Raw genomic sequence first — 26,252 nt, 5'->3', positions numbered from 1 at the left:
TCGGAGATGCTCTTCCTCCTTTGGATAAACATTGGGAACCATTGGTGCACTTCTCTCCCCTAGGACTGGCTGGGTCAGCACTGATCAGGGAGAAGCTGAGCAGTGGCTTGTGGGCCCAGGACTCTGGGGGCCTGGTAGGACAATAGCTATCCTTCAGAAACAGGCAACAGGGCTGACCACTCACAGCTTTATTAATGACCAGGGTCCCCAGTTCAGCCAGGGAGCTCCTCAATGAGAGTCCTTGGGGCAGGTGGCACGGGGCCTCCCCAAAGCCGCTCCAGCTCCCCAGTGAGGGCGGCCACCTCCTCGGCTGCCACAGCATGGGCTTGGTGAGCCCTGGCGCAATCTAGAGCCAGGGGTGTGAGGGCCGCCTCATTTTCATTGGTCCAGGCCAGGAGGAATTGGCACTTTTTCCGGGCCCGGTAAAGATGATCTCGCTCTTCTCTAAGCACAGCCTGTTTCCGGGCACGGCCCAGGGTCTTTGCCAGGTCTCCCAGTGCTGCCAGCGTGTAGCCTTTCTGGTTGGTCGGGCCCTCACCCAGCAGGATGCGAGCGACCTCGTGCATAGCCCCTCGTGTGCCCAGGGGCCCAGGCGGGTGTTCGCCTGCTTCCAGCACGTGGGCTGCGGCCTGCAGGGCTTCTTCCGCAGAGGCGAAGACTTGCTGGGCACCCAGGGCTCCGGAAACGCCGAGCAGTGTAGCACAGAAGTCAGAGAGCAGTGCGTCGTCACCGCCGTGATACAGGGCGAGAGTATGCGCGTAGGCGAACAGCACATTGGGCAGCTGGAAGCGCACGAGCGGCGAGACTGGGCCGCGGCTCAGGCTGACCAGCGTGGGGATGCGGGTGGGTATGGCGGGCGTGCAGGCCCCCGGGACATCTCCAAGAACCAGCTCGGCAGCCGCGAGCTCCGCGGCGAAGGCATCGTTCATAGATTCCGGCGGGGTCCTCGCAAGGGCGGGCTCCAGCCCCGCGGCATCACTGCCCGGGACATCATCCAGCTCCTCCAGAAGCCGCCACGGTCCGGCTCCGCGCTTCCACCACCACGGCCGCCATGGAGGAAGCAGCCGCCCGGCCTCACCACGGCTCAGCAGCCGCTCGAAGGCAGTTTTTTCGGCCGGCGCCAGCCGCTCCCACAGTCCCGAGAGGCCGCCGGGCGCCGGGCCGGGGCTAAGGCCTGTTTCCCCAGGCTCGTCCTCGGTATCGCGTTGCTGACGCAGCCGGCGTAGGGCGCTTGCCAGGCGGCTGGGCGAGGCGCTGCGGCCGCGGAGCTCTCCCAGCACCTGGTCACGGTAGAAGTTTTCTGCGCAGGTGCCATGCGTCCGGTAGCAGCGCAGCGAGCAATAGGGCGCATTACAGCGAGGGCAGGTGTAACGCGCGGGCTGGGCCTCCCCCGCCGGGCAGAAACCACAAGGCCCGACCGGCTCCATAGCAACCGGCACCGCGATCTACCTGCGAACGCACGCCGGCGATAGTTCCAAACTTCCGGGGCTTATTCAATTACTTCCGGCTCACCGCGGGGTCGACGACGGTCTGTCGTTTCGCAAAGCTCCCGAGGATTCTGAGCAATTTCCGCCCACGCCGGAAAGCCGAGCCCCACCCCTTTCCCTAGTAGGGTGAGAGCAGGCCCAGACGCCGGGCGTCAGGTACGAGCCCCGCCCTGTGCGATGACGCAAGGAGCGGAAAAATGGGTCTGGCGAGCGCTCCGCCGGTGCCACCTCTCCCCCTAGCGGTCACACCAAAACGTGGCCCGATCATCTAAAGAGAAAACCCTCTCTCTTTAGCTCTATAATGCGCTGTGGCAGAAATCCACTTTACTAAACACCTACCCTGGGCCACTAATTGTGCCAAGCCTCAGAAAGGCGATGCATCCCTGCGCTGTACACAGACAAATAAAATGCACTAGAGGACACAGACGAATAAAAGGGCAGTTGGGATCGGATGCGGTGGCTCTCACGCCGATAATCCCAGCACTTTGGGAGGCCAAGGCGGGCAGATGACCTGAGGTCAGAAGTTTGACCACGGCCTGACCAACATGGAGAAACCCCATCTCTACTAATACAAAATTAGCCGGGCGTGAGGGACGGGTGCCTGTAGTCCCAGCTACTCCGGAGGCTGAGGCAGGAGAATCATTTGAACCCAGGAGGTGGAGGTTGCAGTGAGCTGAGATCGCGCCACCGCCCTCCAGCCTGGGAGCCTGGGCCACAGAGAGGAACTCCACCTCAAAAAAACAAAAAGCAGTATTTAAGAAATATTTGAGGCCGGGCGCGGTGGCTCAAGCCTGTAATCCCAGCACTTTGGGAGCCTGAGATGGGCGGATCATGAGGTCAGGAGATCGAGACCATCCTGGCTAATACGGTGAAACCCCGTCTCTACTAAAAAATACAAAAAACTAGCCGGGCGAAGTGGCGGGTGCCTGTAGTCCCAGCTACTTGGGAGGCTGAGGCAGGAGAATGGCGTGAACCCGAGAGGAGGAGCTTGCAGTGAGCTGAGATCCGGCCACTGCACTCCAGCCTGGGTGACAGAGCGAGACTCCGTCTCAAAAAAAAAAAAAAAAAAAAAAAGAAATATTTGAGCTCCTATTTTTCCTCCAAAACTGACTCTTCATTAAGTATCTTATTAAATACCACTATTCATCCATCTCATTAAGTGCAGGCCCCATTCTAGGTGCCAAGAACACAATGCACATCAAAGGGAGTTGGGGGTCCCTGTTCTAACAGAGCTCAGTCTTATGGTGGAGTGGAGGTGTGATGAACCAAACTGTGAGTGTTCTTTGCATCCCTACTACTACTACTGGTGGTCTAAGCTTCCTGACCCCTCACGTGGATGACAACACATTGTGTTTTTCCTTTCTTGCCAGCCCTCCAGAAAAACCTGCCAGATAAATTAGATCACAAGTCAGATCAGATCCTTCTCTTACTCAAAACCCTTCTGCGACCCTCCATTGCATTTGGACTCAAACCTAAACTTCTCTCCATGGCTGACAAGGCCTTGCAGGATCTGCTCCCACCCCTAGACATCACCTCTTCCCCATCTTCATACAGTCCTCTTGGCTTAAAATATTCCCCTACCTGATCACTTGATTTATTCATCTCAGGTCTCACACATGTCATTTAAACACGACCTCTCAGTTGGGCACAGTGGCTGACACCTGTACTCTCAGTACTTTGGGAGGCCAAGGTGGGCGGATCACTTGAGCCCAGTTCAAGACCAGCCTGGGCAACACAGCAACAAAACCCCGTCTCTGCAAGAAGTACAAAAACTTAGCCAGGAGTGGTGGTGCATGCCTGCAGTCCTCAGCTACTTGGGAGGCTGAGTAGGATCACCTGGGCCCAGGACTTGGAGGCTGCAGTGAGCCATGACTATGCGACTGCACTCCAGCCTGGATGAGAGACCTTGACTCAAAAAGAAAAAAGGCCGGGTGCTGTGGCTCACACCTGTAATCCCAGCACTTTGGGAGGCCAAGGCGGGTGATCACAATGTCAAGAGATCGAGACCATCCCGGCCAACATAGGGAAAACCCATCTCTACTAAAAATACAAAAAATTAGCTAAGCGTGGTGGCACATGCCTGTAGTCCCAGCTACTCTGGGGGCTGAGGCAGAAGAATGGTGCGAACCCAGGAGGTTGGAGACTCCGTCTCAATAAAAGATAAAGAAAAAAGAAAAACAAAAAAGAGGCCCTCTCTGGGATGCTATTGTATCTGTCCACATCCTCCCCCTTTCTAAACTGCTAGAAAGCAGAAAGCATGTCTTTAACACCACGAGACGAAAATAGCCAAGATTCACACACTACATCCTTTAACCTTCACAGCAGCTCTGGAGATGGCAGAGATTAAATTAGTAGTTAGTTCAAAGGCCAGCCACCCAGTAAATGGATTAGGAAAAAAAAGGTCCAAACTCAGGCATTCAAAGTCCACAGCCCAAGGGTTTTACCCTGTTGGATGCTATTTCCCAAGAACTGGCAGGTCCAGAAACTTTAGCTGAATGAGTAAGTGGGGTTCAGAAGTGCTGGGAGGCTCAGTTGCTAGAAGGCAACCCTGAATCAGCCCCAGAGATAATCCAACTTTTGGGAACACCAAAACATCACTATATCCAATCACAGATGTGATTAGGTTACCAAGTCTAGCCAGGCAATCATAGAGGTACAAACGAGACCATGCACCCAACGTAATATTTATTTCTAAAACCGAGGCAGACCAGATTCCTGCCCTGGACTCTAAGGCCACAGTTGGTATCAAGTTCAGGGAATGACCAGGTTCACCTTCTATACAAACCTCTTCCCCCACCCATCCCTCCCACTGCTGCCTCCATAACAAACGTCTCACCACAATGATTCCTGCTACCTTCTCTGTTTAGAAGATGAAAAAGAATGACTTGAGGGGACTGATCAAGTTACTTAGGATAGGGAATAACTCCAATTCTACACCTGAAGCCCCAGGATCTGTGGCTACTGTTTCTTCACAGAAAATTCCTCTTGCAGTTTACCATTTCTTCCCCTATACCAACGGCTTTTCTGCCTCACTGTTCTTACAGGGGACACAGCACCAACCTCTCCCCGAGGCCTTGCAAATAAAGATGAAGCAATGCGATGACTGAACTAAGTGGCTTTTTTATTAGAGAAAGCCGCAATTACAAAGGACTTAAGAATTGGCATTGGGGCCCTTCTTCTTGCCAAAGGTGGGCACAACGTTGACAAAGCGCCGGTTGTACTGCATCCGGCGCTTAGCCCGACCGGTCTTCTTCTTCTTCTTCTCCTGTTTGGCCACCTGAAGAAGGGAGGGTTAATCAGGCCCTGGTTTCTGTCTTCCACACCTAGCATCCTTTCCCTCAGGCTCATCTCCAGGGAGGGAGAAGGCAAACCGGGTAAGAACCCAGGGACTTGATTTAGCTGTGACAGGAAAAGACAAAGTCCAAACACCATGACCACTAATACTCTCACTCACCTTAGGAGTCTGACCTCTCACTTTCCCAGCACGGGCCAGGGAACCATGGACTTTACCTGTAATGGGAAAGGAAGGAACCAGCAGGTAAGAGCAAGAAGGTGCCACCCAGCAGAACCCCTCTTTCCTCAATTCAAGCCTTTAAAGAGAAGCTGGGCCCAACAGGTAATGAGAACAAAGCTGCAGATATCTGACCTTGAAATCTTAAGTTTCATTTCAGGATTTTCCAGCTTCTAACTTTCTAGAGCACTTTGGGGGCCCCGGTCTGACCTAATTTTAGTGGGGAAGCTGATAACCAGACTCGGATCTCGTGATGTGACTGAAACACAACTACACTCTGGCTCAGTCTCCCATGGACGTCTGTGTTCAACATGAGGGATGTAAACAGGAAGAATCACTCTGAACTGAGGGCAGTGAGAAGTACTCTATTACCATAGGTGTGACACTCAGCTGCCAGGACTATGCACCCCCTACCCACTAGACGCTTACCAGTAGTTCAAAAAACATTCTTCTCTCACTCACCTCCAAGCATGCGGCCTGCTACTTCCAGGGTAGTCAGGGCCTCCACCCCGCACTGGCCCAGAGTGGCCTCATCCTCCAAGGGGGTGCCTGCCAGGAGCACGACTTGATCTTCCGGGGCAATGCCCTCCAGTGAAGCTACATGAGCCTACAGGGAAAGATAAGGCTCGTAAGTGTTCCCTCGGGCCGCGAGGGTGAAGAGCACAAGAAAATGGAACCCAGGGCGCACCAAGCAGCCTTACCTTGATTTGGGCGACCGTTTCCTGGCCGGTCACCTCGAGGGTGTGTAGCTCCTGGGCGCGGACAAAAAGCTGCATGTTGACGACTGAGTAAAGAAATACGGCTTGTAAGAGAAGCGAAGAAATGCTCTGGGATAAAGGAGGTTTGGGAATGGAAAGTGGTCCAGAAACGATAGCGATGGGATGGAGGTGGTCGCGGCGGCTCACGTGGGGAAGGCCAGGCCTCCCGAAGAATTCGGATAGGGACTGGAGCAGGGCCACAGAGCCGGCCTGGTTCTTCAGTTTCCCCCGCGCCCTCTGATCCCGCAGCCAATCTGCTACAAGCCCTTCGGATCCAGCCAAGGCCCTATTCTTACCTGAACCGCGGTCCCAGCTGCCGCTACCGCGAAGATGGAGTCGAGAAAGAGGAAGAAGCGAGGGCGCGTCTGTACTGACCGCGAGCTGCGTATCACGTCACTACTGAGCGACCGCGCGGGTCTCTGATATTTGTACCGCCCAAGGCGACCCTAGCTCCGCCCCTTTACGCTCGCACAGGCGAGCCTGCCAGGGGCAGGCAGCGCGCGCAGGAGGGGGCGGAACCAGACCGTTGCGTGCACAGACGGCTGGCGTACGAGGTCAAGATGGCCGTTACCATGTTCCGGGCTGCGCTTCGGGGATGGAGAACCGGTGTCCAGCGGGGCTGCGGGCTACGGCTGTTGGTGAGAGCGCTGAGCGAGGAGCTGAGGGCATCGCGTGGGTGTGAGGCTCAGTGTTAATCATTGTTAACCCCGAAAACTAAGGCATTCCTACTTGGGGCCTTAGTTTTGTCGTTTTCGATCGGAAGAGCTTGTCTCCCGATCGAGTGTAGATACAGAAACGAGAAAGTGGTAGACTGCGGTGCTCTTTGGGAGCACTTAACACAGTGCCTGGCAGTGTCTATGTAAGCCAAAACGTTTCAGATAAGGGGCGGGATCCTAGCATGAGTGTGCGTAGGGAATTATGATTGCCTTAATTCTTTTTTTCTTTTTTTTTTTTTTGAGACAGAGTCTCGTTCTGTTGCGCAGGCTGGAGTGCAGTGGCGCGATCTCGGCTTACTGCCAGCTCCGCCTCCCGGGTTCACGCCATCCTCCTGCCTCAACCTCCTGAGTAGCTGGGACTACAGGCGCCCGCCACCACGCTAGGCTAATTTTTTTGTATTTTTAGTAGAGATGGGTTTCACCGTGTTAGCCAGGATGGTCTCGATCTCCTGACCTCGAGATCCGCCCGCCTCGGCCTCCCGAAGTGCTGGGATTACAGGCGTGAGCCACCGCGCCCGGCTGATTGCCTTAATTGTTAAGGCAATCATAAGATTAAACACCACTATATCCAATCACAGATGTGATTAGGTGAGCAAGGCCAGCCAGGCAATCATGAAGGTACAAACAAGGTTACGCTGCCAATGTAATAATAATATCTATTCCTAAAACCGAGGCAGAAAGTTAAGCCTTAAGTTTCTAAAGACTTGATTGACTTTTCAGAAGTCTACACATACTCTTTTGAATCCCACCGAAATCCTAAGAGAGGTAGACCATTCAGAGTATATGAGCCTCCTTTCCATCCCGTCTGTACCCTGCACCATGGAAAACCAAAGACTGGTGCTATCTTATGTCAACTTAAATAACGGACTCTAAAAGAAAATGATATTTATTCGGAAATGGGTGTATACTATGTGCTTATCAGGGAGGTAAAAGAAGACAAAGGTTTTTAACGGAAAAATGGGCCAGGCACGGTGGCTCACGCCTGTAATCCCAGCACTTTGGGAGGCCAAGGCGGATAGATCACCTGGAGTCAGGAGTTTGAGACTAGCCTGGCCAACATGGTGAAACCCGTCTCTACAAAAAATACAAAAATTAGCCGGGTGTGATGGCGTGTGCCTGTAGTCCCAGCTACTTGGGAGGCTGAGGCAGGAGACTTAACTTGAACTTGGGAGGCGGAGGTTGCAGTGAGCCGAGATCACGCCACTGCACTCCAGCCTAGGTGACAGAGTGAGACTCCGTCCCCCCCCAAAAAAAAATAAAGGAAAGGAAAAAAGAATATTACATAATTGTATTGAGATAGTTATCCTTGGCTACAAGGATGAATAACAAGGGTGGTGCCAGTTCAAGATTGGACAGGCAGTTGTTGGACAGATGGCCCTGCAGAAATTTTTGTTTGTTTATTTTTGTTTTTTGAGAGAGTCTTGTTGCTCTGTCACCCAGGCTGCAGTGCAGTAGCATGATACCAGTTCACTGCAACCGCTGCCCCCTGTGTTCAAGCAATTCTCCTGCCTCAGCCTCCCAAGTAGCTGGGATTACAGGCATGCACTACCATACCTGGCTAATTTTTTTTTTTTTTTTTTTTTGAGACGGAGTCTCGCTGTATCTCCCAGGCTGGAGTGCAGTGGCGCGATCTCAGCTCACTGCAAGCTCCGCCCCCTGGGTTCACGCCATTCTCCCGACTCAGCCTCCCAAGTAGCTGGGACTACAGGCGCCCGCTACCACGCCCGGCTAATTTTTTTTTTTGTATTTTTAGTAGAGACGGGGTTTCACGGTGTTAGCCAGGATAGTCTCGATCTCCTGACCTCGTGATCCACCCGCCTCGGCCTCCCAAAGTGCTGGGATTACAGGCTTGAGCCACCGCGCCCGGCCTTTTTTTTTTTTTTGAGACGGAGTCTCGCTGTGTCGCCCAGGCTGGAGTGCAGTGGCGTGATCTCGGCTCACTGCAAGCTCCGCCTCCCGGGTTCACGCCATTCTCCCGCCTCAGCCTCCGAGTAGCTGGGACTACAGGCGCCCGCCACCACGCCCGGCTAGTTTTTTGTATTTTTAGTAGAGACGGGGTTTCACCATGTTAGCCAGGATGGTCTCGATCTCCTGACCTCGTGATCCACCCGCCTCGGCCTCCCAAAGTGCTGGGATTACAGGCTTGAGCCACCGCGCCCGGCCAATTTTTGTATTTTTAGTAGAGATGGGGTTTCGCCATGTTGGCCAGGCTGGTGTTGAACTCCTGACTTCAGGTGATCCACCTGCCTCGGCCTCCCAAAGTGCTGGGATTACAGACGTGAGCCACCGTGCCCAGCCAGAAATACTTTTTTGTGTAAGGTTGCAGTGGCCTTTGTGCAAGTCTGTGGTTTTTGCAGTCTTTTGTGATAGTTCTTGTTATTAAGTATTTGTGCACAAGAACTCTTTTTTTTTTTTTTTGTCTTTTTTTTTTTTTTTTCCTTTTTGTGGAGAACGGGGTCTCGCTATATTACCCAGGCAGGTCTCGAACTCCTGGGCTCAAGCCATCCTCCCACCTCTGCCTCCCTGAGAGCTGGGATTACAGGCATGAGCCACCACGCCCGGCCAAGAACTCTCTCTTCATGGCCCTCCCTAGCTTTGTTTGTTGGGATTTTTAACCCAAGTGACTCACTCCATTTTGATTCTGATAGCTTTCACACCGATCGCCCAGCCTTTTATTCATGCCATTCTCTCTGCCTGTAATGTTTCCATTCTCTACTTACTGAACTTATGCCATCCTGTGTTGTGTAGGCTAATGGAGAAATGGAATTTTTGTTTTGCTTCAGAGCCAGACCCAGGGCCCTCCAGATTACCCCAGCTTTGTGGAGTCTGTGGATGAATATCAGTTTGTGGAGCGCCTGTTACCAGCTACGAGGATCCCAGATCCCCCAAAACATGAACATTATCCTACCCCTAGTGGCTGGCAGCCTCCCAGAGGTGAGCTGGGTGGTTAGGGATGATTTGAAAACTTCACGGAGCATCACCTCTTCCCCAGAGGTTGGCCTCCCCCATGAGGCTCTGGACTCTTCAGTGGGTTCAGGACTTGTTTTGCGATCCCTGTGGGTTACATCTGTCTCATGCCTGAGGAAGAGCCCAGGAATGGAGTCCTCTGTTGTTCACTGGTACTCATCCATCCACACTATTGGGATTGGGTCTTCCCCATATGGGGGAAAGTAAACAACAGAGAGAAAACCCAAGAGCTTGGACCTTCTTTCCCCCCAGGAGACTATGTCTATAATTAATAACACAGCATGGAGTCAGGCAATTCTGGATTTGAATTTGGCTTTATTTACTGTTGATACTATCTTGAATTAGTCACTTAGCTTGACCCAACCTGTTTTAGCAAAATGGAGATGATCTGCTCAGTACCTAGAGCCCTTAGTGCAGAGCCCAGCATATGGTAGGTGCTCAGTGCTTGTAAATCCCAATCTCTTTGTTCCAGAGATTGCTTTCAGCCTCCCTGACCCAGTGGAGGAGGGCAAGGATTGGCCTAGAGGGGGACCCAAAGATCCAGGGAGGCATGTCCCTGACTTCATGTTTTCTTGAGTACCTACTTAGTGACAGGCCTTGTGTGGGGCCTTAGGGTACCAGGGTGAACAATTTGGTCCTGACTCCAAGCTGAAGGAAAGAGGAGACCCCCTGACCTAAAGTCTGGAGGTGGCTTGGTCCAGCTGGGTGCATTTGCCCTCTGCAGACTGAGAGCAAGGACCTTGGCTGAGGTGGGATGGCACCTAGGAAGAGTTGATTTAACAGTGTCTTTCCTTGTCGCAGACCCCCCACCCAACCTGCCCTACTTTGTACGACGCTCTCGGATGCACAATGTCCCTGTCTACAAGGACATCACGCATGGCAACCGGCAGATGACTGTGATCCGGAAAGTAGAAGGGGACATCTGGGTAAGTAGGTGGGTGGGTCTGGGGCTGGGCCTGACCCTTTCAGGGCTGGAGGGACAGGAGTCCTTTCAAGGGAAGGGACTCTTGGCCTGACCTGATTTGTCATCTTTCCCTAGGCCCTGCAGAAAGATGTGGAAGATTTTCTGAGCCCGCTGCTGGGGAAGACACCCGTCACCCAGGTCAATGAGGTGACAGGTACTCTGCGAATCAAGGGCTACTTTGAGCAGGAGCTTAAAGCCTGGCTCTTGGAGAAAGGCTTCTGAGGCCTAGCTGAGCAGCCTGCATGTCAGCCTGCCCTGCGGATCAAGTCTAGGGGGCCTCAGGAGGAGGGAGGTGGGTGTTGGAGCCCCTGAGACAGGGGATACAGAAACTAAGGCTAAAGGACTTTGGGGTCAGGCCTTGCTTGCATAAAGGAGAAAACCGGACCCTATGTACATGCTGGGGGAGAGTGCCTAATGTGAGAGACCAAATAGGAATAACCAGGCTAATGGGGGGTGTCAGCAGCTTTCTCTCCCTCCTATCTTGGCCTGTTGTTTTTTGTTTTTTGAGATGGAGTCTCACTCTGTTGCCCAGGATGGAGTGCAGTGGCATGATCTTGGTTCACTGCAACTTCCACCTCTGGGTTCAAGCAATTCTCCTGCCTCAGCCTCCTGAGTAGCTGGGATTACAGGCACCCGCCACCACAACCTGCTAATTTTTGTATTTTTAGTAAAGATGAGGTTTCACCATGTTGGCCAGGCTGGGCTCAAACTCCTGACTCCAAGTGATCCGCCCACCTCGGCCTCCCAAAGTGCTGGGATTATAGGCGTGAGCCATGTGCCCTGCCCACCTTGGCCTGTTTTGTTTTCCTTTCCTTGGGCTCAGCAATTCAAATTCTAGTTGCTATTTGGTGGAAGCAGTAGCCCAACCTAGTTTAGGGGAAGGTAGCACAGGGCAGAGCCACTGGTCACTTTGTTCCCTTGGCCCTCCAAAGCTCATTGTTGCAAACATCCCCAAGCCCTTGCTCTAGGCCAGATCTTGTTTGGTACAGGCTATGAACACAGATGACTCGGGCATGGGGCTTGGAGATCTTCTGTTCAAAGTACAGTGCCCACGTTAGCCCTGGGCTGTTTCTCCTAGAGAGGTAGGAGGCCCATTCTTGGTCACTGTTCCATTGCAGACCAGACTTGCTGGCCTGATCACAAGGGAGTGGCTGGAACTCCTCACAGCCAGCATAGGGCCATCCTCCCCAGCCTGCTGACCTGGAATCAAGGCTGGGGAGGGGTTTGCAGGCAGGAATACGCTGACCTTTCACCCTGCCATCTCATCCCAACCCCAGCTCACTAGCCTTCATTGGAGTCACAGGGGCCAAAGGCCTGAGACCCCACCCTACCCCCAAACTGGCTAAGACAGCTCCCAGTTCCTGGCTCCCCAACTTGGTCTCTGCCCTGAGGCAGGGCACTGAACTCTGGGCTGCTTTTCCATGTGTAAAATGGGCACATCTTCCTAATCTGTTAATGGTCAATGGTGTCCCCAAGGATAGTGCTGGCTTCCATGGAAACCCTAACTCCTAGAGATTCCATTCCATTCTCAAGTGTACAGCCACAGCAAGGAGCCTGACACTGATTTTATTGATTCCATGAGACAAACCCCACCAACTGTTAATGCAAGTTTTTATTTGGCTGTATATACAATTTAAGCTATTAAAATTTGTACAATATTTACAAATTAAATAATCATCTGAAACTGTCTCCAACAACTCTTGTAACACAAAACCAAGGGGAAAAGACAGGGGCAGGCAGGTCCCAGCTCCTGTGGTTCCTCCTTGGTACAGAGCCTTTTCTAAACTGGAAAGACCTTCGTCTTTCCCGGGATTAAGCATTCAACTTCAAAAGACAAAATTTAAGCCAAAAGACACTAGTAAGGAAGTAATTCCAATTCTAAACTCCAGAAGTTCTGCCAGTTGAGAAGTGGCCTTCCTTGGGCGCTGGGATTGCAGTGGTCAGAAGCAGGCACACTGGCCCTTGCCTGGAGTGCGGCTGGGCAGTGGCTGCTGGGTGAGACAGGTCAGTCTCACCTGAGAAGCTGCAGGGGAAAGGGGCCTGGGGGGAGGGGCGGGGCAGGGTCCCTCAGTGCTGCCCGCCTGCCCCCCCCACTCCCAGGCATTCCTTTCCCTGAGTTGTGTGGTTGCCAGTAAGACGCAGAAATGCCACAGGGCATAGGGGGCACAGCCACCACCACAAGAGGCTTCTGGGGAGATCAGGGGAAGAAAAGGAAATGGGTACCAGTCTTAGGGGTGGGCCAGGGAGCAAGTTCATAGCTTGCCTCCAGCCCCTCTGGAGTCCACACTTGGGAACGGGAGCTAATACTGTTCGGCACTGCAGTGTGACTCCACACATACAAGTAGGGCTCAGAGGGGCTGCCCCTTCTCCCAGAAAGGGGTAGGGGAAGAAGAGGGCTTCTCAGAGGCTCAACCTTCTGCCTTCATGGCCCCAGCAGAACACAGGGCTGAAGAGTTGGAGAGGAAGGCTGGAACTGACCCGAGATCCCCATAGCTGCCTGGGACTCTGAGGGCTGGAGTCAAATGGGAACCCCAGCCTCTTTCCACTTGGCCTAGGGGATGCCGCCTCTTTCTCAGAGCTGGGGGTACTACTCCCTGCTGCAGACAGAGAGGGAGCTGGCACTTGGTGGCAGGATGTGTTCCAGCGAGGGCTGCTCAAAAGAGCAGGGGCTGGGGCTGGGCTGGGGCAGTGTCAGTGGGCAACAGGAGACTCCAGCTTTTGCAGGCGGCGCCGGCGGAGCTCTGCTGCATCAGGCTCTCCATCCTCGGGCATCTCCTCTGTGCCCACTGACTCAGGAGCTGAGGACAGAGAGACTGGAAGTGGAACCTAGAGAAGTTCCCTGCTCCCCCGGCTGGAGGCCAATCACACCTACCTGGAGGCCTTTCCGTTTCAGGGGCTGTTGGGGAGGCTCCTGTGGTTGGGGTCGTGGCCTCTGAGCTGGGGATGCTGGTGGAGGAGGCAGCAGCAATAACTGTAGTGGCAGTCTCCTCAGGGGAGCTGACTGAAGTGGCAGGCCGAGGGGGCCTGGGAAGAGAAGGGACGAGAGGCGGGTCTGGCCTTGGCATCCTAGGTTGGGCAGATTCTCCTGCCCTTGGTGAGCCTTGCAGAACAGAGTATAGAATGATGTGCCCTTGTGGCCCCAGTGCCTGGCAAACACAAGTGAACATGCTGAATGAACTCAGACAGGGTGACTTGACTCAAGGGCCAAGTGATTCTATCCCTTAGCTATAAGGTGCTTGCAGGCAGGGACTGTTGACCTGTTCACTCTTACCCTGCAGTCTCCACCCTGGGGAGTCAGGCACCTTATAGGGGACCCACTGAATAAGCCACAGTGCTCAAGCCTTGGACTCAAGTTCCTCTCCAAGCCTGTGCTGTCACTGCTAGATGCCAGGCATTATGTACATGTCACTTTTTTAAAAGACAGGGTCTTGGCTCCATCACCAAAGCTGGAATTTAGTGGCACAATCATAGCTCACCGCACCCTTAAACTCCTAGGCTCAAACAGTCCTGCCTCAGCCTCCCAAAGTGCTGAGATTACAGGTGTGAGCCACCGCATCGGCAGTAGACATCACTTACGAATATGAATTAAGACCCCTTTATTCAAATAACGTTAAGAGGTCAAAAACGAGTGATGGGACCAGCGCTTGAACTTGGGCCAGGATGGCTCCAAGTGACTTCCTATTATTTGCTCCCTCAGTTTGGGGGCAGCAGTTGTCAATCTAAGTGTCACTACATCTCAGGAGAATATCATGTGATGAACTAAAGCACTGCAAATTCTGAATAATTTGACTTTAGAGAAATAAAAAGAAGTAAGATCCAAAGTCAGCTCTCGAATAAACATCACTCCTAGTTAGATCCAGACGTGCTTTCTGGAGTGGGAGGATAGACAGGCACCAGGAGTTACCAAGAACTCCTGGAGAATCTGGATGGACCTGTAGATAGGTAGCCTGAATTGGCAGGTATCAAAGGCCAAGAACCACTGCTGGGGACCTCCTGGCAGCTCCACTCCTGACCCACCAAACCCACTCTGCTTCCCCTGTACAGACACACCCCAAGGAGGCCAGCACAGTGAGGTACTGGTTGATCTGTAGCATGGCGGCGTCCAGCAGTGTGTGGATATTACGCAGGCTCTGCAGCCGGGCCTCCAGGTGCTGCCGTTCATGGCCCTCCAGAGCTCGTAGCTCCTCTGGGGTCAGCCCAGCAAACCCCGCAGGGGGCACAGGCATCGGGGGGAAGGCTGGAGAGAGAGAGAAAGGCTCAGTCTGGGCTGCTGGGGCCAGACACCAACCTCACCCCCCAGAAGAACCCAGAGTGGCCCAGCTTACCAAAGGGCGGAGGCAGGGGCATACCCATCCAGGGAGGAGGGAAGGGGAAGCCAGGGGCAGGGCCAGCTTCTGGGGCAGAGCCAGAGCCTGGGCCAGATGCTGTGGCAGAAGCAGCAGCAGCACTGGTGCCAGCAGCTGTGGTTGTAGCTGCTCCACTGGGCCGAGAAAGGGCTGCTGAAGAGCAGGAACAAGAAGTCAGTGAGTGTTCCATCCCTGCCACCCCCTGGCTGTCACAGTACCCAAAGACTTACCTGCACTGGTGGATGGAGGGGCCACAGCCTCTCCTGAGCTGGGGGGAGGCGGGACAGGTGGAAAGGGGCCCATGGGGGGCCACAGTGGGAACATGCCTGGAGGAAAAGGAGGCAGGAGGCCCTGGGGGACTGCAGAGAGAAGACAGGGAGGTAAGAAAAGGGCCAAATGGACACAGACCCAACTCCCAGGCAGGGGGCCTGACTATTGCAAGCTCTGTCCTATTCCCACAGGCCCTGAGCCCAGCACTGGTCACACTGACTGCAAGCATCTATTTCTCATCTTTCCATCCCTTCCTGGCCCAGACTGAGATTCTGGAGGGCAGGGACTCTCCAATTTCCCAGCATCTTCCATACCCAGTCCAGGGCAAGTACCCAGTGGTGTGCTGGGTGGTCAGACAAGGGGACACTCACAGTTGGGGGGCTGAGGCAAGAGTGGTGGGGGGTGGGGCGCAGGGGGTGGCCCCTGATCCGCAGGCTCCGGGGGTGGTGGTGACTGGGCTGGCAGCGATGCCCGAAGGACATCCATACGGCAGGTGGGGCAGGTCTGCTGTCGCTGGAACCAGGAGCGCAGGCAGCTGCGGGTCAAGGCCAGGCAGAGGTCAGCAGGTCCCTAGGGGCCTGCCTTCTGGGGCCTGTGCCCCGCTGTGTAGGCTCCCCAGGGCCCCTCCCACCTGGTATGGAAAATGTGGTTGCAAGGCAGTCTCTTGGCACCAGTCACCATCTCTTCTCGGCAGATGATGCAGACATTGTCCATTGCCTGGAGCTCCTCTGGGGTGGCATCTGGATACCTGGTTAGGATGACGGGCTGTATCAGATCCAGAGCTGGAAGCAGAGGGACCCAGGACACAGCTTGGGACAGCAGCCATGACAAGCCTACTTACAGGGTGTTCATGTTGCGGATGGCTCGGCGAGACATGATGGCATCTGTCACAGCTTTTTTGAACTGTCTGAAAGGACAGTCAGTGAAAGCAGGAGAAGGGACGGGATCAGGTTGGGAGGATCGGGGGATAGGGCTGGGCTCACCTCATGGCCAGGTACATGGGCCGGATGGCAAAGAGTGGGAAGGTGTGCACCTTGATCATGATGGTCATGAAGGCCATGTACAGCAGAACCTTGATGAAGCCTGCGGGGAGGGGATGCAGAAAGCAGCAGGTCACAGGGCCAGGAGGCAGAGTGGAGTATGCCGGTCCAGATCAGGAGAGGCCCAGGCCCCTCTCACCTGTAAACAGCTCTGTGTAGAGCATGTACACGGCCTTGTTGTCCCAGGGGTTCTCACTCTGGAGGTCCACGGAGTGCAGCACATACTTGATGAAGATGGTGAGCACCATCGTCATCAGGATGGCATACTGAAGGGAGAGGGGGACGAGGGGGATGTGAACACACTGCTCCCCCGAGCCTCTGCACAGCAGGTGCAGTGGTACAATCACAGGCTCTAGACACACCCGGGGTCCTCCTAGCCCCTCCAGTTAGTAGCTGTGACTTTTGGCAACTCAATGAACCTCAATTAACTTATCTATAAAATGACAATTAACTGTTCCTTTATAACAGTATTGTCTTGCTAAATAAGAGGTGCAGGTCAGGAGCTCAGCACAGGGCCTGGTGTGAAATTCGCATTCAACAAATATGAGCTGTTGTCACTGAACACGTTCTCCCTCTGCCAGGGACACGCCTCCAATTGTCCATCGAGCTAATCCTCTCCTATCCATTACCAGCTAGCTCTGGCACAAGCCTCTAGGAACCCTCTCCTGAGCCCCAGGTTGGGGTTCCTCCTCTGTCCTAGGCTCTTTGTGCTCTTCCCCAATCACCTAGGAGTGAGTGTGTGGAGGGCAGGAGCCATATCTGATCACTGCCCCTTGGTGGCCAGCACAGGTTGGCCACATAGCAGGTGCTGAGGAAGGGTCTGTTGGGTTATTCAAAGCGCATGTGGGGTCACCTCGGGCTTGTCCTCTCAACCTCCCAAGCCAGTATTACCTCAAAGCCAAACACCAGCTGCACAGAAGCCCCACGGGTCAGGATGCTGTGATAGGCATGGCTGACGAAGAGGAAGTCCAGGATGCCCAGAAGGAACATGAGAGCTGTGGGGACCCCCATACATGCGGGGTATGGGAGGTCAGCCCAGGGCCCAACAGCTATTTAATGCTCTACGACAGCCCCACCCTCCAGCCTACCATGGCCCCAGTGATCTAGTCAGGTGGGCACACTCCACTGAACCTGGCCCTCTGGGAGCTTCCTGGGGGAGGGGGAGTCGTTGGGGTGCCCAGGCTGCAGGTGAGAAGGCAAAGGGCTGAGGGCCCAGGCAGTTGAGAAGCCCTGGAGTGGAACAGGACAGAGACTATGCAAATTAACTTCCTAAATTATCTTTCCTGTACAGCTGTGGGGGGCGGCCTGTGCTCCGGAGTACAGGCCCACTGTTCACATTCCACTTCTCCCCTCCCTTCCCCTGAATCTCACTCACAGACAATGCGGCAGTGAAAGAGCCAGGAGATGTTGGGGCTGCGTTCCATCTGAGGCAGAGCACACAAGAGGCCTGTCAGGAAGCCTGGGGCTCACCCCACATCCTCAACCCAGCCCTCCCTGCTCTTTAAGCCTGCCCGCTGGCCACTCCCTGGCTTCCACCTGCTTCAGAACTCCCTTCCTTGACTCACAAAGTCCACACGATCCTCAGCCAGCCAGTGGAAACATTTGAGGAAGAGAAGAAGAGTGAAGAGTGCAACAAAGCGGGGGCTGAAGTCATCCCGAAAAACGGTGAAGGCCAGACAAGTCTCTGTGACAGCATACCAGGAACGTTCCAGAAGGTGCTGGGGGCCAGGCAGGGAATAATGTGGATCCCAAACATTCTTTCCCAGCACCCTGCCCTCACCTTTGGGGCAACCGACATCTTACCTCCATCTCTGCTGCCCTCAGTTGCCCAAAGAACACCTTGCCCATCACCTTGCCCAGGAGGAAGACAAGGACAAAGGCCTGGATGTACAGGACCTAGGAGTGGGGAGAGGCTATGGTTTGAGGTCACTTTCCGCTTTCCTCTGCTTGGGACTCATCATTCGGGATCCTCCACATCCTAATCACAGTTTATTCAAAGTTAGACAGCTGGCGGCTACTTCCCTACTTACCTGACCTCTAGCCCCGCCCCTGGCCCAGGCAGACTCCTCCTTCCCTCCCAGGGAGTTCCTCCCTCCCTGAGCCCTGAACTCACTGCCATGCTGGGGCTGGACTTGGTCAGGTACACCACAGTGGGGTAGAACTGGTGTTTGAGGTAGTAGGCGTGAGCCACCACAGCCCCGGTCAGCGCCAGGCTGGCCGCCATCATCACTGCCGTGCGGAACATTGCCCTGGCCCGGAGACCTAAATGGGGCAAGAAAATAACTTATGTGATGCGCCTGCTGTGCAAAATAGCACGGTGCCTGGCACAGCCTCAATCAATAGGAGAAAGCGGGGAGAGGGGGGAATCACATTTCGCCCTCGAAATCATCAGACCAAGAATAGCTTACTCTCCCCCATTTTACAAATAAGCCTCGAAGGGGTTAAGTGATCACACTGACGCAAGGCCTGGAACCTGGGTCAGTCTTGTTTCAAATCTAGGGCTCTTTCCACGCTGACTGCCAAGCCGCCGCCTCTAGGGAGGCGATGAGGAAAAGCTGCAGTGTTGGAGGAGGGGGAGCTGCACCGCTGACCCTCCGGTGGAGGAGATGGGGTGGGAGGCAACAGCAGAAATCTGCTCCAGGGGCGGGAACGCGCGGCCAGGGCTGAGCAGCCAAGGCACAGAGGGTAGCAGACTGGGCAGGCGACAGCGCCGGTGACAGCTGTGTTAGGGTGGGCAGTTCGGACGCGCGCCCCGCGGGAGCGGGCGGGGAACGTCAGCCTAGAATCCTGGGGTCCCCCGACCCCCGGAGTAGTGTCAACTCAGGGCAACACAAGAACGGCCGACCGGCAGAGAGCAGCAGCGGGACGGGAGGAGCCGGATCGCCCTCGCGGCCGCGCACCTGTGAGCACTAGGAGTTGCGGGCGTCGCAGGCAGGGCCCAGGCTTGAGCAGAGCGGCCGCACCGGCGTCTGAGGTCTCCGGCCAGCTGACAGGCCGAAAGCGGGCGGCGGGGCTGAGGGCCGCGCCCACTCCGGAGCCCTCAAGGGGAAGATTCGGGTCCCGACCCCAACCACAACTCGGGCCAGACTTCGCCCCACTCACCAGGAACGCAACGCCGCGAGCCCGCTCAATCCGCGCGACTGCGGCGGCCGCTCCGGTTAACAACACTCCCCACCCCCTGCGAACCGGAACTTCGGGGGTCAGACACCTCACTTCCGGCGGCGCGGGGCGCGGCGTGGGTCGTACCAAATGCGTCCTGCCCTGGCTCGCACTGCGCCCTACGTGGGTCCATAGCAATGGTGTCACCACCGTATCTGGGGCTCGTGTCTACGGGGAAGGGCTGGGCAAGAGGTCCGAGAGGTGGTCAGAAGGTAATAGAGCAACAGTGGGACGTTGTGTGTGGGGGGGTCCCCCTATTATTTATTAGTCACAGATGGTATGGCCCCTGCGCTGAGTGGCCTCCGCCTAGTGGGGGACTCGGCCCCGCGAGGGGCTGGGAGGTGGAGCCGCTTGCGGGCTGTACCACCTGGAGGGGGAGTAGGCCAGGGACAGACTGTACAAGCCTAAGGGGAATGAAATGTTTAAAAGCCTCAATTTAGGGAGAGTCACAACAGTTTGACAAATACGGTGCTCTCTGAGAGAACTGGATGCGGAAAACAAAAATTTGTCTTCTCCATGATCACCCCCCAAGTTGTGTGGGAGTGAGTTGGGTCCCGTGGCTGCCACTGATTGGTTGCGATAAGTTACGCGGACCAATAAGAAAAAGAAAGTACCTTTACTGGCCTATAGAAAGGGGAAAGCAGGTGAGTGGTTGTTAGGGGCGGACAGCTGCGTTGCCTAGGCCCAGGTCCCGCTCCAGTTGGCTGAAGAGTAGGGAAAGCGCAGTCCTTGGGCGGGTGATCCCTGGCTGGCCTCCGGGGACGTTTGCCGCGCCAGGACAGGGAGGGGCAGCCAGGTGTACCCGAGACTGGGAGATTAATTCCTGCTAATCTTGGGACGGAAGTGTTCTGTTTGTGCAAAGGAATTGACTTCAGCATCGCAGACCCGCCCCCATCTCAGGTTCTGGTTTTGCTGTCCGTGTATTGTTCAGCTCTGAGCCATAAGCAAGACCCCCACTGGTCCTGGGCTGCCCTGTATTTTAGTTCGTGTCTGGGTCGCAGCCAACTAAGCCCGCTGATTAACAAAATGGAGCCAATGCATCCACTTTGTGCCTTGCGTTTTCCTCCGTCATCTCATTTAATCATCAATCACTAAGGTTTATGAGCTAGGGGGTGCTACCCCCTCCCGCGAAACGTGGGGCAATTGAAATTCAGAGGCTTATCAAAACCTGTCCTAGGATTGGCGCCAGGTCTGTCTGCCTCTAAATCTCTGTGCTCATCTTCCCTGTCACCTGTTGACCTGACAGTTTCAGCTTATAACCAGTCAGAGTTGGCTTCCCCGTAAGGCCACGTGTAACTTTTTTTCCCCCCTTTTCTTTTCATTTATTTATATATTTATTTTTGCGACAGGGTCTCGCTCTGTCGCCCAGGCTGGAGTGCATGGGCGCTATCAGGGCTCATTGCAGCCTCGACCTCCCGGGCTCAAGCGATCCTCCCACCTCAGTCCCCCAAAGTGTTGGGATTACAGGCGTGAGCCACAACACCCTGCCTATCTGTAACTTTCTAGTGACTGCATCCAATGGCTGGCTTTCAACCCTTGCTTGACTCAACCTCTCTCCCCTTCTTGAAAGTCTCCTCCCTAAGCTTCTGTGATCCACATGTCTCTGCTCCTCTTTTCTCTCTGGCTATGCATATGTCCTCTTCTCTTTACCTGATGTCCTTCTCTTTACTTTTCCTGCATGATTTCCTCTGCTCCATTCCACCCCCTGACCCAGGTGCTGATGATTTCCATGTCTGGTCTCCAGCCGGGATCTATCCTGCTTTCAGTGTCCCTAGACACTGTCCATACCCTAGCTCCGGAAACGGGCATCATGCTCACTATCTGTCCCCCACATCCAAACTGGTAATTAAGTCATTTATTCAGTTAGTCTACAAATATGGATCAAGTGTCTCCTGTTCTAGGGACTTAGGATGTCACTTAACAAAATAAAGATCTCTGCCTTTATGGAGCTTATCCTAGTAGATGTGACAGCAAACCATAGACATAAGTGAAAAATCTAATGTGCTGGAAGATGATCAGTGCTATAGGAAAAAAGTAGAACAGAATAAAGGGGATCAGGATGTGGTGGGGTACTTGAAGCTGGTTGCAGTATCAGCGAGGATAATCGGGTAAGCTTCCTTGAGAAGGTGACATTTGAGCAGACTTAAAGGAAGTGAGGTTATGAGCCAAGTGGATGTCTGGGTAAAGAGTTACAGCTCAATAAAGGTGGAGCGGTGGGTCGGGCGCGGTGGCTCACGCCTGTAATCCCAGCACTTTGGGAGGCCGAGGCGGGTGGATCACGAGGTCAGGAGATCGAGACCATCATGGCTAACACGGTGAAACCCCGTCTCTACTAAAAATGAAAAAAATTAGCCGGGCGAGGCGGCGGGCGCCTGTAGTCCCAGCTACTCGGGAGGCTGAGGCAGGAGAATGGCGTGAACCCGGGAGGCGGAGCTTGCAGTGAGCCAAGATCGCGCCATTGCACTCCAGCCTGGGCGACTAAGCGAGACTCTGTCTCAAAAAAAAAAAAAAAAAAAAAAGGTGGAGCGGTGCTACTTTGTTGGAGGAGATGAGTGTGGCTATAATGGAACTAGTGAAGGGTGTGTAGGAGGAGAGAGGCCAGGGCAAGATTGCATTGGCCATCACAGGGACCTTGGCTTTTCCTGAGTGAAGTGAGAAGTCACTGGAGAGTGCTGAGCAGAGGTGTGACATGCTCTGACTTAGGTGTAATAAAGTCACTCCAGGCCAGGTGTGGTGGCTCACACCTGTAATCCCAGCACTTTGGGAGGCCAAGGCGGGCGGATCATGAGGTCAGGAGATGGAGACCATCCTGGCTAACACAGTAAAACCCTGTCTCTACTAAAAAATACAAAAATTGGCCGGGCGTGGTGGCAGGCGCCTGTAGTTCCAGCTACTCGGGAGGCTGAGGCAGGAGAATGGCATGAACCCGGGAGGCGGAGCTTGCAGTGAGCCAAGATCATGCCACTGCACTCCAGCCTGGACAACAGAGCGAGACTCAGTCTCAAAAAAATAATAATAATAAAATAAATAAAGTCACTCCAGCTCCTGTGTTGGAATAATCTGTAGTGGGGAGGAAGGCAAGTGTGGGAGCAGGGAAAGCAGTTAGGAAGCTCTTGTGGTGCATTAGGCAAGAGAGGACATCCTGTTGGTTCTACCTCCTGAGTGTCTCTAGAATTCATTCTTGCCTTGCCATTTTCACTGCCACTGTCCTAGTCCAGACCATCATCATCTCATGCCTGGGAAAATGCAACAGTCCCCTTTCCTATGCGTTCCTCCTCATCCGTTATCCGTACAGCAGCCAGAGAGATCTCCTCACACTTGAGCTCACGCCTTGCCTTCCCTCCCACATTCTGCCCTTCAGGCATAATGCCCAGTTTGTGGGGCCTCAGGTGTACCATCCCTACCATGCCCCAGGCAGGCCTATCACCTTTTGCATATTTCTTTCCTTCTCCCAGGAACGTCTTTCTCCTCAAATATCACAAAAAGCATTGCCTACCTCCTCAGGCTGGGTGGAGTGCATGCCATCATGGCTGGCTAATTAAAAAAAAATTTTTTTTGTAGCGACAGGGTCTTGCTATCAGGCCCAGGCTGCTTTTAAACTCCTGAGCTCAAGTGATCCTCCCAACTTAGCCTCCCAAAGTATTTGTATTACAGGCGTGAGCCACTATGCCTCGACAAAAAAGCAGTTGTACTTCTAAGTACTAACAATAAGCAATCAGAAATTGAAAATTTCAAAATACTAATTACGTAACTTCAAAAAATCAAATGTTTGGCCAGGCACGGTGGCTCATGCCTGTAATCCCAGCACTTTGGGAGGCTGAGGTGGGCAGATCACTTGAGGTCAGGAGTTCGAGACCAGCCTGGCCAACATGGTGAAACTCTGTCTCTACTAAAAATACAAAAACTAGCCGGGCGTGACCAGGCGCAGTGGCTCATGCTTGTAATCCCAGCACTTTGGGAGGCCGAGGTGGGCGGATCATGAGGTCAAAAGATCGAGACCATCCTGGCTAACATGGTGAAACCCCATCTCTAATAAAAATACAAAAAATTAGCCGGATGTGGTGGTGGGCGCCTGTAGTCCCAGCTACTTGGGAGGCTGAGGCAGGAGAATGGCGTGAACCCAGGAAGCAGAGCTGGCAGTGAGCCAAGACCGCGCCACTGCACTCCAGCCTGGGCAACAGAACGAGACTGCGTCTCAAAAAAAAAAAAAAAAAAAAAACTAGCCGGGTGTGGTGGCATACGCCTGTAATCCCAGCTACTCAGGAGGCTGAGGCAGGAGAATCGCTTGAAACTTGAAGACAGAGGTTGCAGCGAGCCGAGATTGCGCCCCTGCACTCCAGCCTGGGTGAAAGAATGAAACTCTGTCTCAAAAAAAAAAAACAAAAAACAAATGTTTAATAATAAAATATAATCAGGGATGTGCAAGACCTGTACACTGAAAAGTATAAAACATTGCTGAAAGTGAAGATCCAATAAATGGAGAGATATACTATATCCATGGATCAGAGCACTCCATATTCCTATGATGTCAATTTCCCCCAAATTGATTTATGGAGCGAATGCCATTCCAATCAAAGTCTCAGTAGGCATTTTTAAAAAATTGATGCTGATTCTAAAATATGTGAAAATTCAAAAGACCTATAATATCCAAGACAACCTTGCAAAGTATAAACCGAGTTGGAGAACTTATACTACCTGATTTTACGACTTACGATAGGCTGGGCATGGTGGCTTATGCCTGTAATCCCAGCACTTTGGGAGGCTGATGTGGGTGGATCACCTGAGGTCAGGAGTTTGAGACCAGCCTGGCCGACATGGTAAAACCCTGTCTCTACTAAAAATACAAAAATTAGCTGGGTGTATTGGTGCATGCCTCCCAGCTACTCAGGAGGGTGAGGCAGGAGAATCACTTGAACCCAGGGGCAGAGGTTGCAGTGAGTCAAGATCGCACCATTACACTCCAATCTGGGTGACAAAATGAGACTCTGTCTCAAAAAAAAAGACTACTATAAAGCTACAGTGATTAAGATAGTGTGGTTTTTGGTGTAAAGATAGACATGCAGATTAGTGAAACAGAATGCATTCCAGAAATAGAATAACATTTATATTTGTAGCAGGACGAGCTGCAGACAAAACCCCTCAGACACCGAGCTAGTGAAGGGAGTGGCTTTAATCAGCTGGGACATGGGCAGGCTAGCGTCTTAAAATCCGAGCTCGTCAGGTGCTCAACTTCTGTCCTTTTTAAGGACTCACAACTCTACGGGGGTCCACGTGAGAGGGTGGTGATCGATTGAGCAAGCCAGGGGGTACTTGACGGGCTGCGAGCATACCGGTGGTCAGAGTGAAACAGAACAAATGGGAGGTTTCACAATGTCCTTCCATACAATGTCTGGAATCTATAGATAACAACAGTTGCTAGGTCAGGGGTCGAATTTTAACTACCAGGCTTAGGTCAGGCAGGCCCAGGCCTGGTTTCAGGTCTGGTTCCGAGGCGCCGGGCTACCTGCCTTTAGTTTCGCTTCTCTTTCCTTTTCTGAGTATAAAACAATATGAGAGGGTCTCTCTCTTCCCTCATACTGATTTTCTTTTTTTTTGAGACGGAGTCTCACCCTGTTGCCCAGACTGCAGTGCAGTGGTGCCATCTCCGCTGGCTGCAAGCTCCGCCTCCCCGGTTCTCGCCTCCTGAGTAGCTGGGACTACAGGCATCCCCCACTATGCCTGGCTAATTTTTTGTATTTTTAGTAGAGACAGGGTTTCACCATATTAGCCACGATGGTCTGGATCTCTTGACCTTGTGATCCGCCTGCCTCGGCCTCCCAAAGTGCTGGGATTACAGACGTGAGCCACCGCGCCCCACAGTATATTGATTTTCAATATAGGTACTAGGGCAATTCACTGGTGAAAAATGATTTTTCTTTTTCTTTTTTCTTTTTTTTTTTTTTTGAGACGGAGTCTTTGCTCTGTCACCCAGGCTGGAGTGTAGTGGTGCAACTCGGCTCACTACAAGCTCCGCCTCCCGGGTTCACGCCATTCTCCTGCCTCAGCCTCCCGAGTAGCTGGGACTACAGGCGCCCGCCACCTCGCCCGGCTAGTTTTTTGTACTTTTTTAGTAGAGACAGGGTTTCACCGTGTTAGCCAGGATGGTCTCGATCTCCTGACCTTGTGATCCGCCCGTCTCGGCCTCCCAAAGTGCTGGGATTACAGGCGTGAGCCACCGCGCCCGGCCTCTTTTTCTTTTTTCTTTTTTTTTTTTTGAGACAGTCTTGCTGTGTCACCCAGGCTGGAGTGCAGTGGTGTGATTTGGGCTCACTGAAAGCATTTCTCCTGCCTCAGCCTACCAAGTAGCTGGGATTACAGGTGTGTGTCACCATACCCGGCTAATTTTTGTATTTTTAGTAGAAACGGGGTTTCACCATGTTTGTCAGGCTGGTCTCGAACTCCTGACCTCAGGTGATTCACCTGCCTCGGTCTCCCAAAGTGCTGGGATTACAGGTGTGACCCACCGTGCCTGGCCAAAAGATGATTTTTCAACAGAAGTGCTGAAATAATTGGATATCCATATGAAAACAAAAAACCTCATTCCCTACTTTGCATCGTATACAACACTTAACTTGAAATGCACCGTAGGTCTAAATGTAAAACCTAAAACTATAATATCTCTAGAAGAAAACAGAAAAAATCTTAGTGATGTTGGGTTAGGCAAAAATGTCTTAAATAGGATACAAATAGCATAAACTATCAAAGAAACAAATTGATAAATTGGATTTAATCCTAACTAAACACTTTAGCTGTTCAAATGACAGTTAAAGGGAGAAAAATTGGGAGAAAATATTTGCAAAGCATATATCTGACAAAGGACTCATATTGCAAATACGTGTTCTTCTAACTTTATAATAAATAAATGAAAAGCTAATACAAAATGGGCCAACATTTTGAGCAGACATTTAATCAAGATATTCAGATGAGAATAAGCCCATAAAAATGTGCTCAACACTATCAATTATTAGATAAATTCATTGAAAGCAATGCAATAC

General features: G+C 53.0%; 5 protein-coding genes across 23 annotated transcripts in view; 2 read left to right on the top strand and 3 right to left on the bottom strand.

Annotated features, from left to right (window-relative positions):
* Positions 1 to 173: 173 nt before the first annotated feature.
* On the bottom strand, positions 174 to 1,427 carry ZNHIT2 (zinc finger HIT-type containing 2). Its single transcript, XM_001114311.5, has one exon. It carries the CDS (start codon positions 1,425 to 1,427, stop codon positions 213 to 215), a length of 1,215 nt encoding a protein of 404 aa, XP_001114311.3. The 3' UTR covers positions 174 to 212.
* A 3,152-nt stretch (positions 1,428 to 4,579) lies between these two features.
* On the bottom strand, positions 4,580 to 25,457 carry FAU (FAU ubiquitin like and ribosomal protein S30 fusion). 2 transcript variants are annotated; one of them, NM_001194638.2, is made up of 6 exons: positions 25,434 to 25,457; positions 6,053 to 6,075; positions 5,700 to 5,782; positions 5,461 to 5,605; positions 4,942 to 4,997; positions 4,580 to 4,764 (listed from the first exon to the last, which is right to left on the bottom strand). In NM_001194638.2, exons 3-6 carry the CDS (start codon positions 5,772 to 5,774, stop codon positions 4,639 to 4,641), a joined length of 402 nt encoding a protein of 133 aa, NP_001181567.1. In that variant the 5' UTR covers positions 5,775 to 5,782; positions 6,053 to 6,075; positions 25,434 to 25,457; the 3' UTR covers positions 4,580 to 4,638. The 2 variants fall into 2 exon arrangements, with proteins under 2 accessions (NP_001181567.1, XP_014969207.1); XM_015113721.3 differs by lacking the exon at positions 25,434 to 25,457 and having other exon boundaries at positions 4,588 to 4,764; positions 6,053 to 6,103.
* Positions 6,298 to 10,926, top strand: MRPL49 (mitochondrial ribosomal protein L49). Its single transcript, NM_001266995.2, is given in 4 exon segments — positions 6,298 to 6,394; positions 9,256 to 9,406; positions 10,241 to 10,365; positions 10,479 to 10,926. Coding segments are annotated over 4 exon segments (501 nt in total). The 5' UTR covers positions 6,298 to 6,316; the 3' UTR covers positions 10,626 to 10,926.
* On the bottom strand, positions 11,998 to 19,261 carry SYVN1 (synoviolin 1). 18 transcript variants are annotated; one of them, XM_077961060.1, is made up of 16 exons: positions 18,960 to 19,225; positions 18,173 to 18,321; positions 17,863 to 18,037; positions 17,625 to 17,777; positions 17,435 to 17,483; positions 16,951 to 17,054; positions 16,199 to 16,325; positions 16,003 to 16,102; positions 15,861 to 15,926; positions 15,651 to 15,767; positions 15,391 to 15,554; positions 14,980 to 15,108; positions 14,729 to 14,902; positions 14,454 to 14,640; positions 13,276 to 13,549; positions 11,998 to 13,201 (listed from the first exon to the last, which is right to left on the bottom strand). In XM_077961060.1, the coding sequence occupies exons 3-16, from the start codon at positions 17,905 to 17,907 to the stop codon at positions 13,058 to 13,060; spliced, it is 1,833 nt and encodes a 610-aa protein (XP_077817186.1). In that variant the 5' UTR covers positions 17,908 to 18,037; positions 18,173 to 18,321; positions 18,960 to 19,225; the 3' UTR covers positions 11,998 to 13,057. The 18 variants fall into 18 exon arrangements, with proteins under 18 accessions (XP_077817186.1, XP_077817191.1, XP_028688632.1 ...); XM_077961065.1 differs by having other exon boundaries at positions 13,276 to 13,427; XM_028832799.2 differs by having other exon boundaries at positions 17,863 to 17,955.
* SPDYC (speedy/RINGO cell cycle regulator family member C) overlaps positions 19,302 to 26,252 on the top strand; it is a 36,938-nt gene continuing 29,987 nt past the window's right edge. The window contains exon 1 of the mRNA XM_015113803.3: positions 19,302 to 19,430. The gene's annotated coding sequence lies outside the window, so the exon portion shown is untranslated. The remainder of the gene's footprint in view (positions 19,431 to 26,252) is intronic.

Source organism: Macaca mulatta, chromosome 14, assembly GCF_049350105.2.
Source record: "Macaca mulatta isolate MMU2019108-1 chromosome 14, T2T-MMU8v2.0, whole genome shotgun sequence".
Lineage (NCBI taxonomy): Eukaryota > Metazoa > Chordata > Mammalia > Primates > Cercopithecidae > Macaca > Macaca mulatta.
This window is presented reverse-complemented; position numbering and strand designations above follow the sequence as displayed.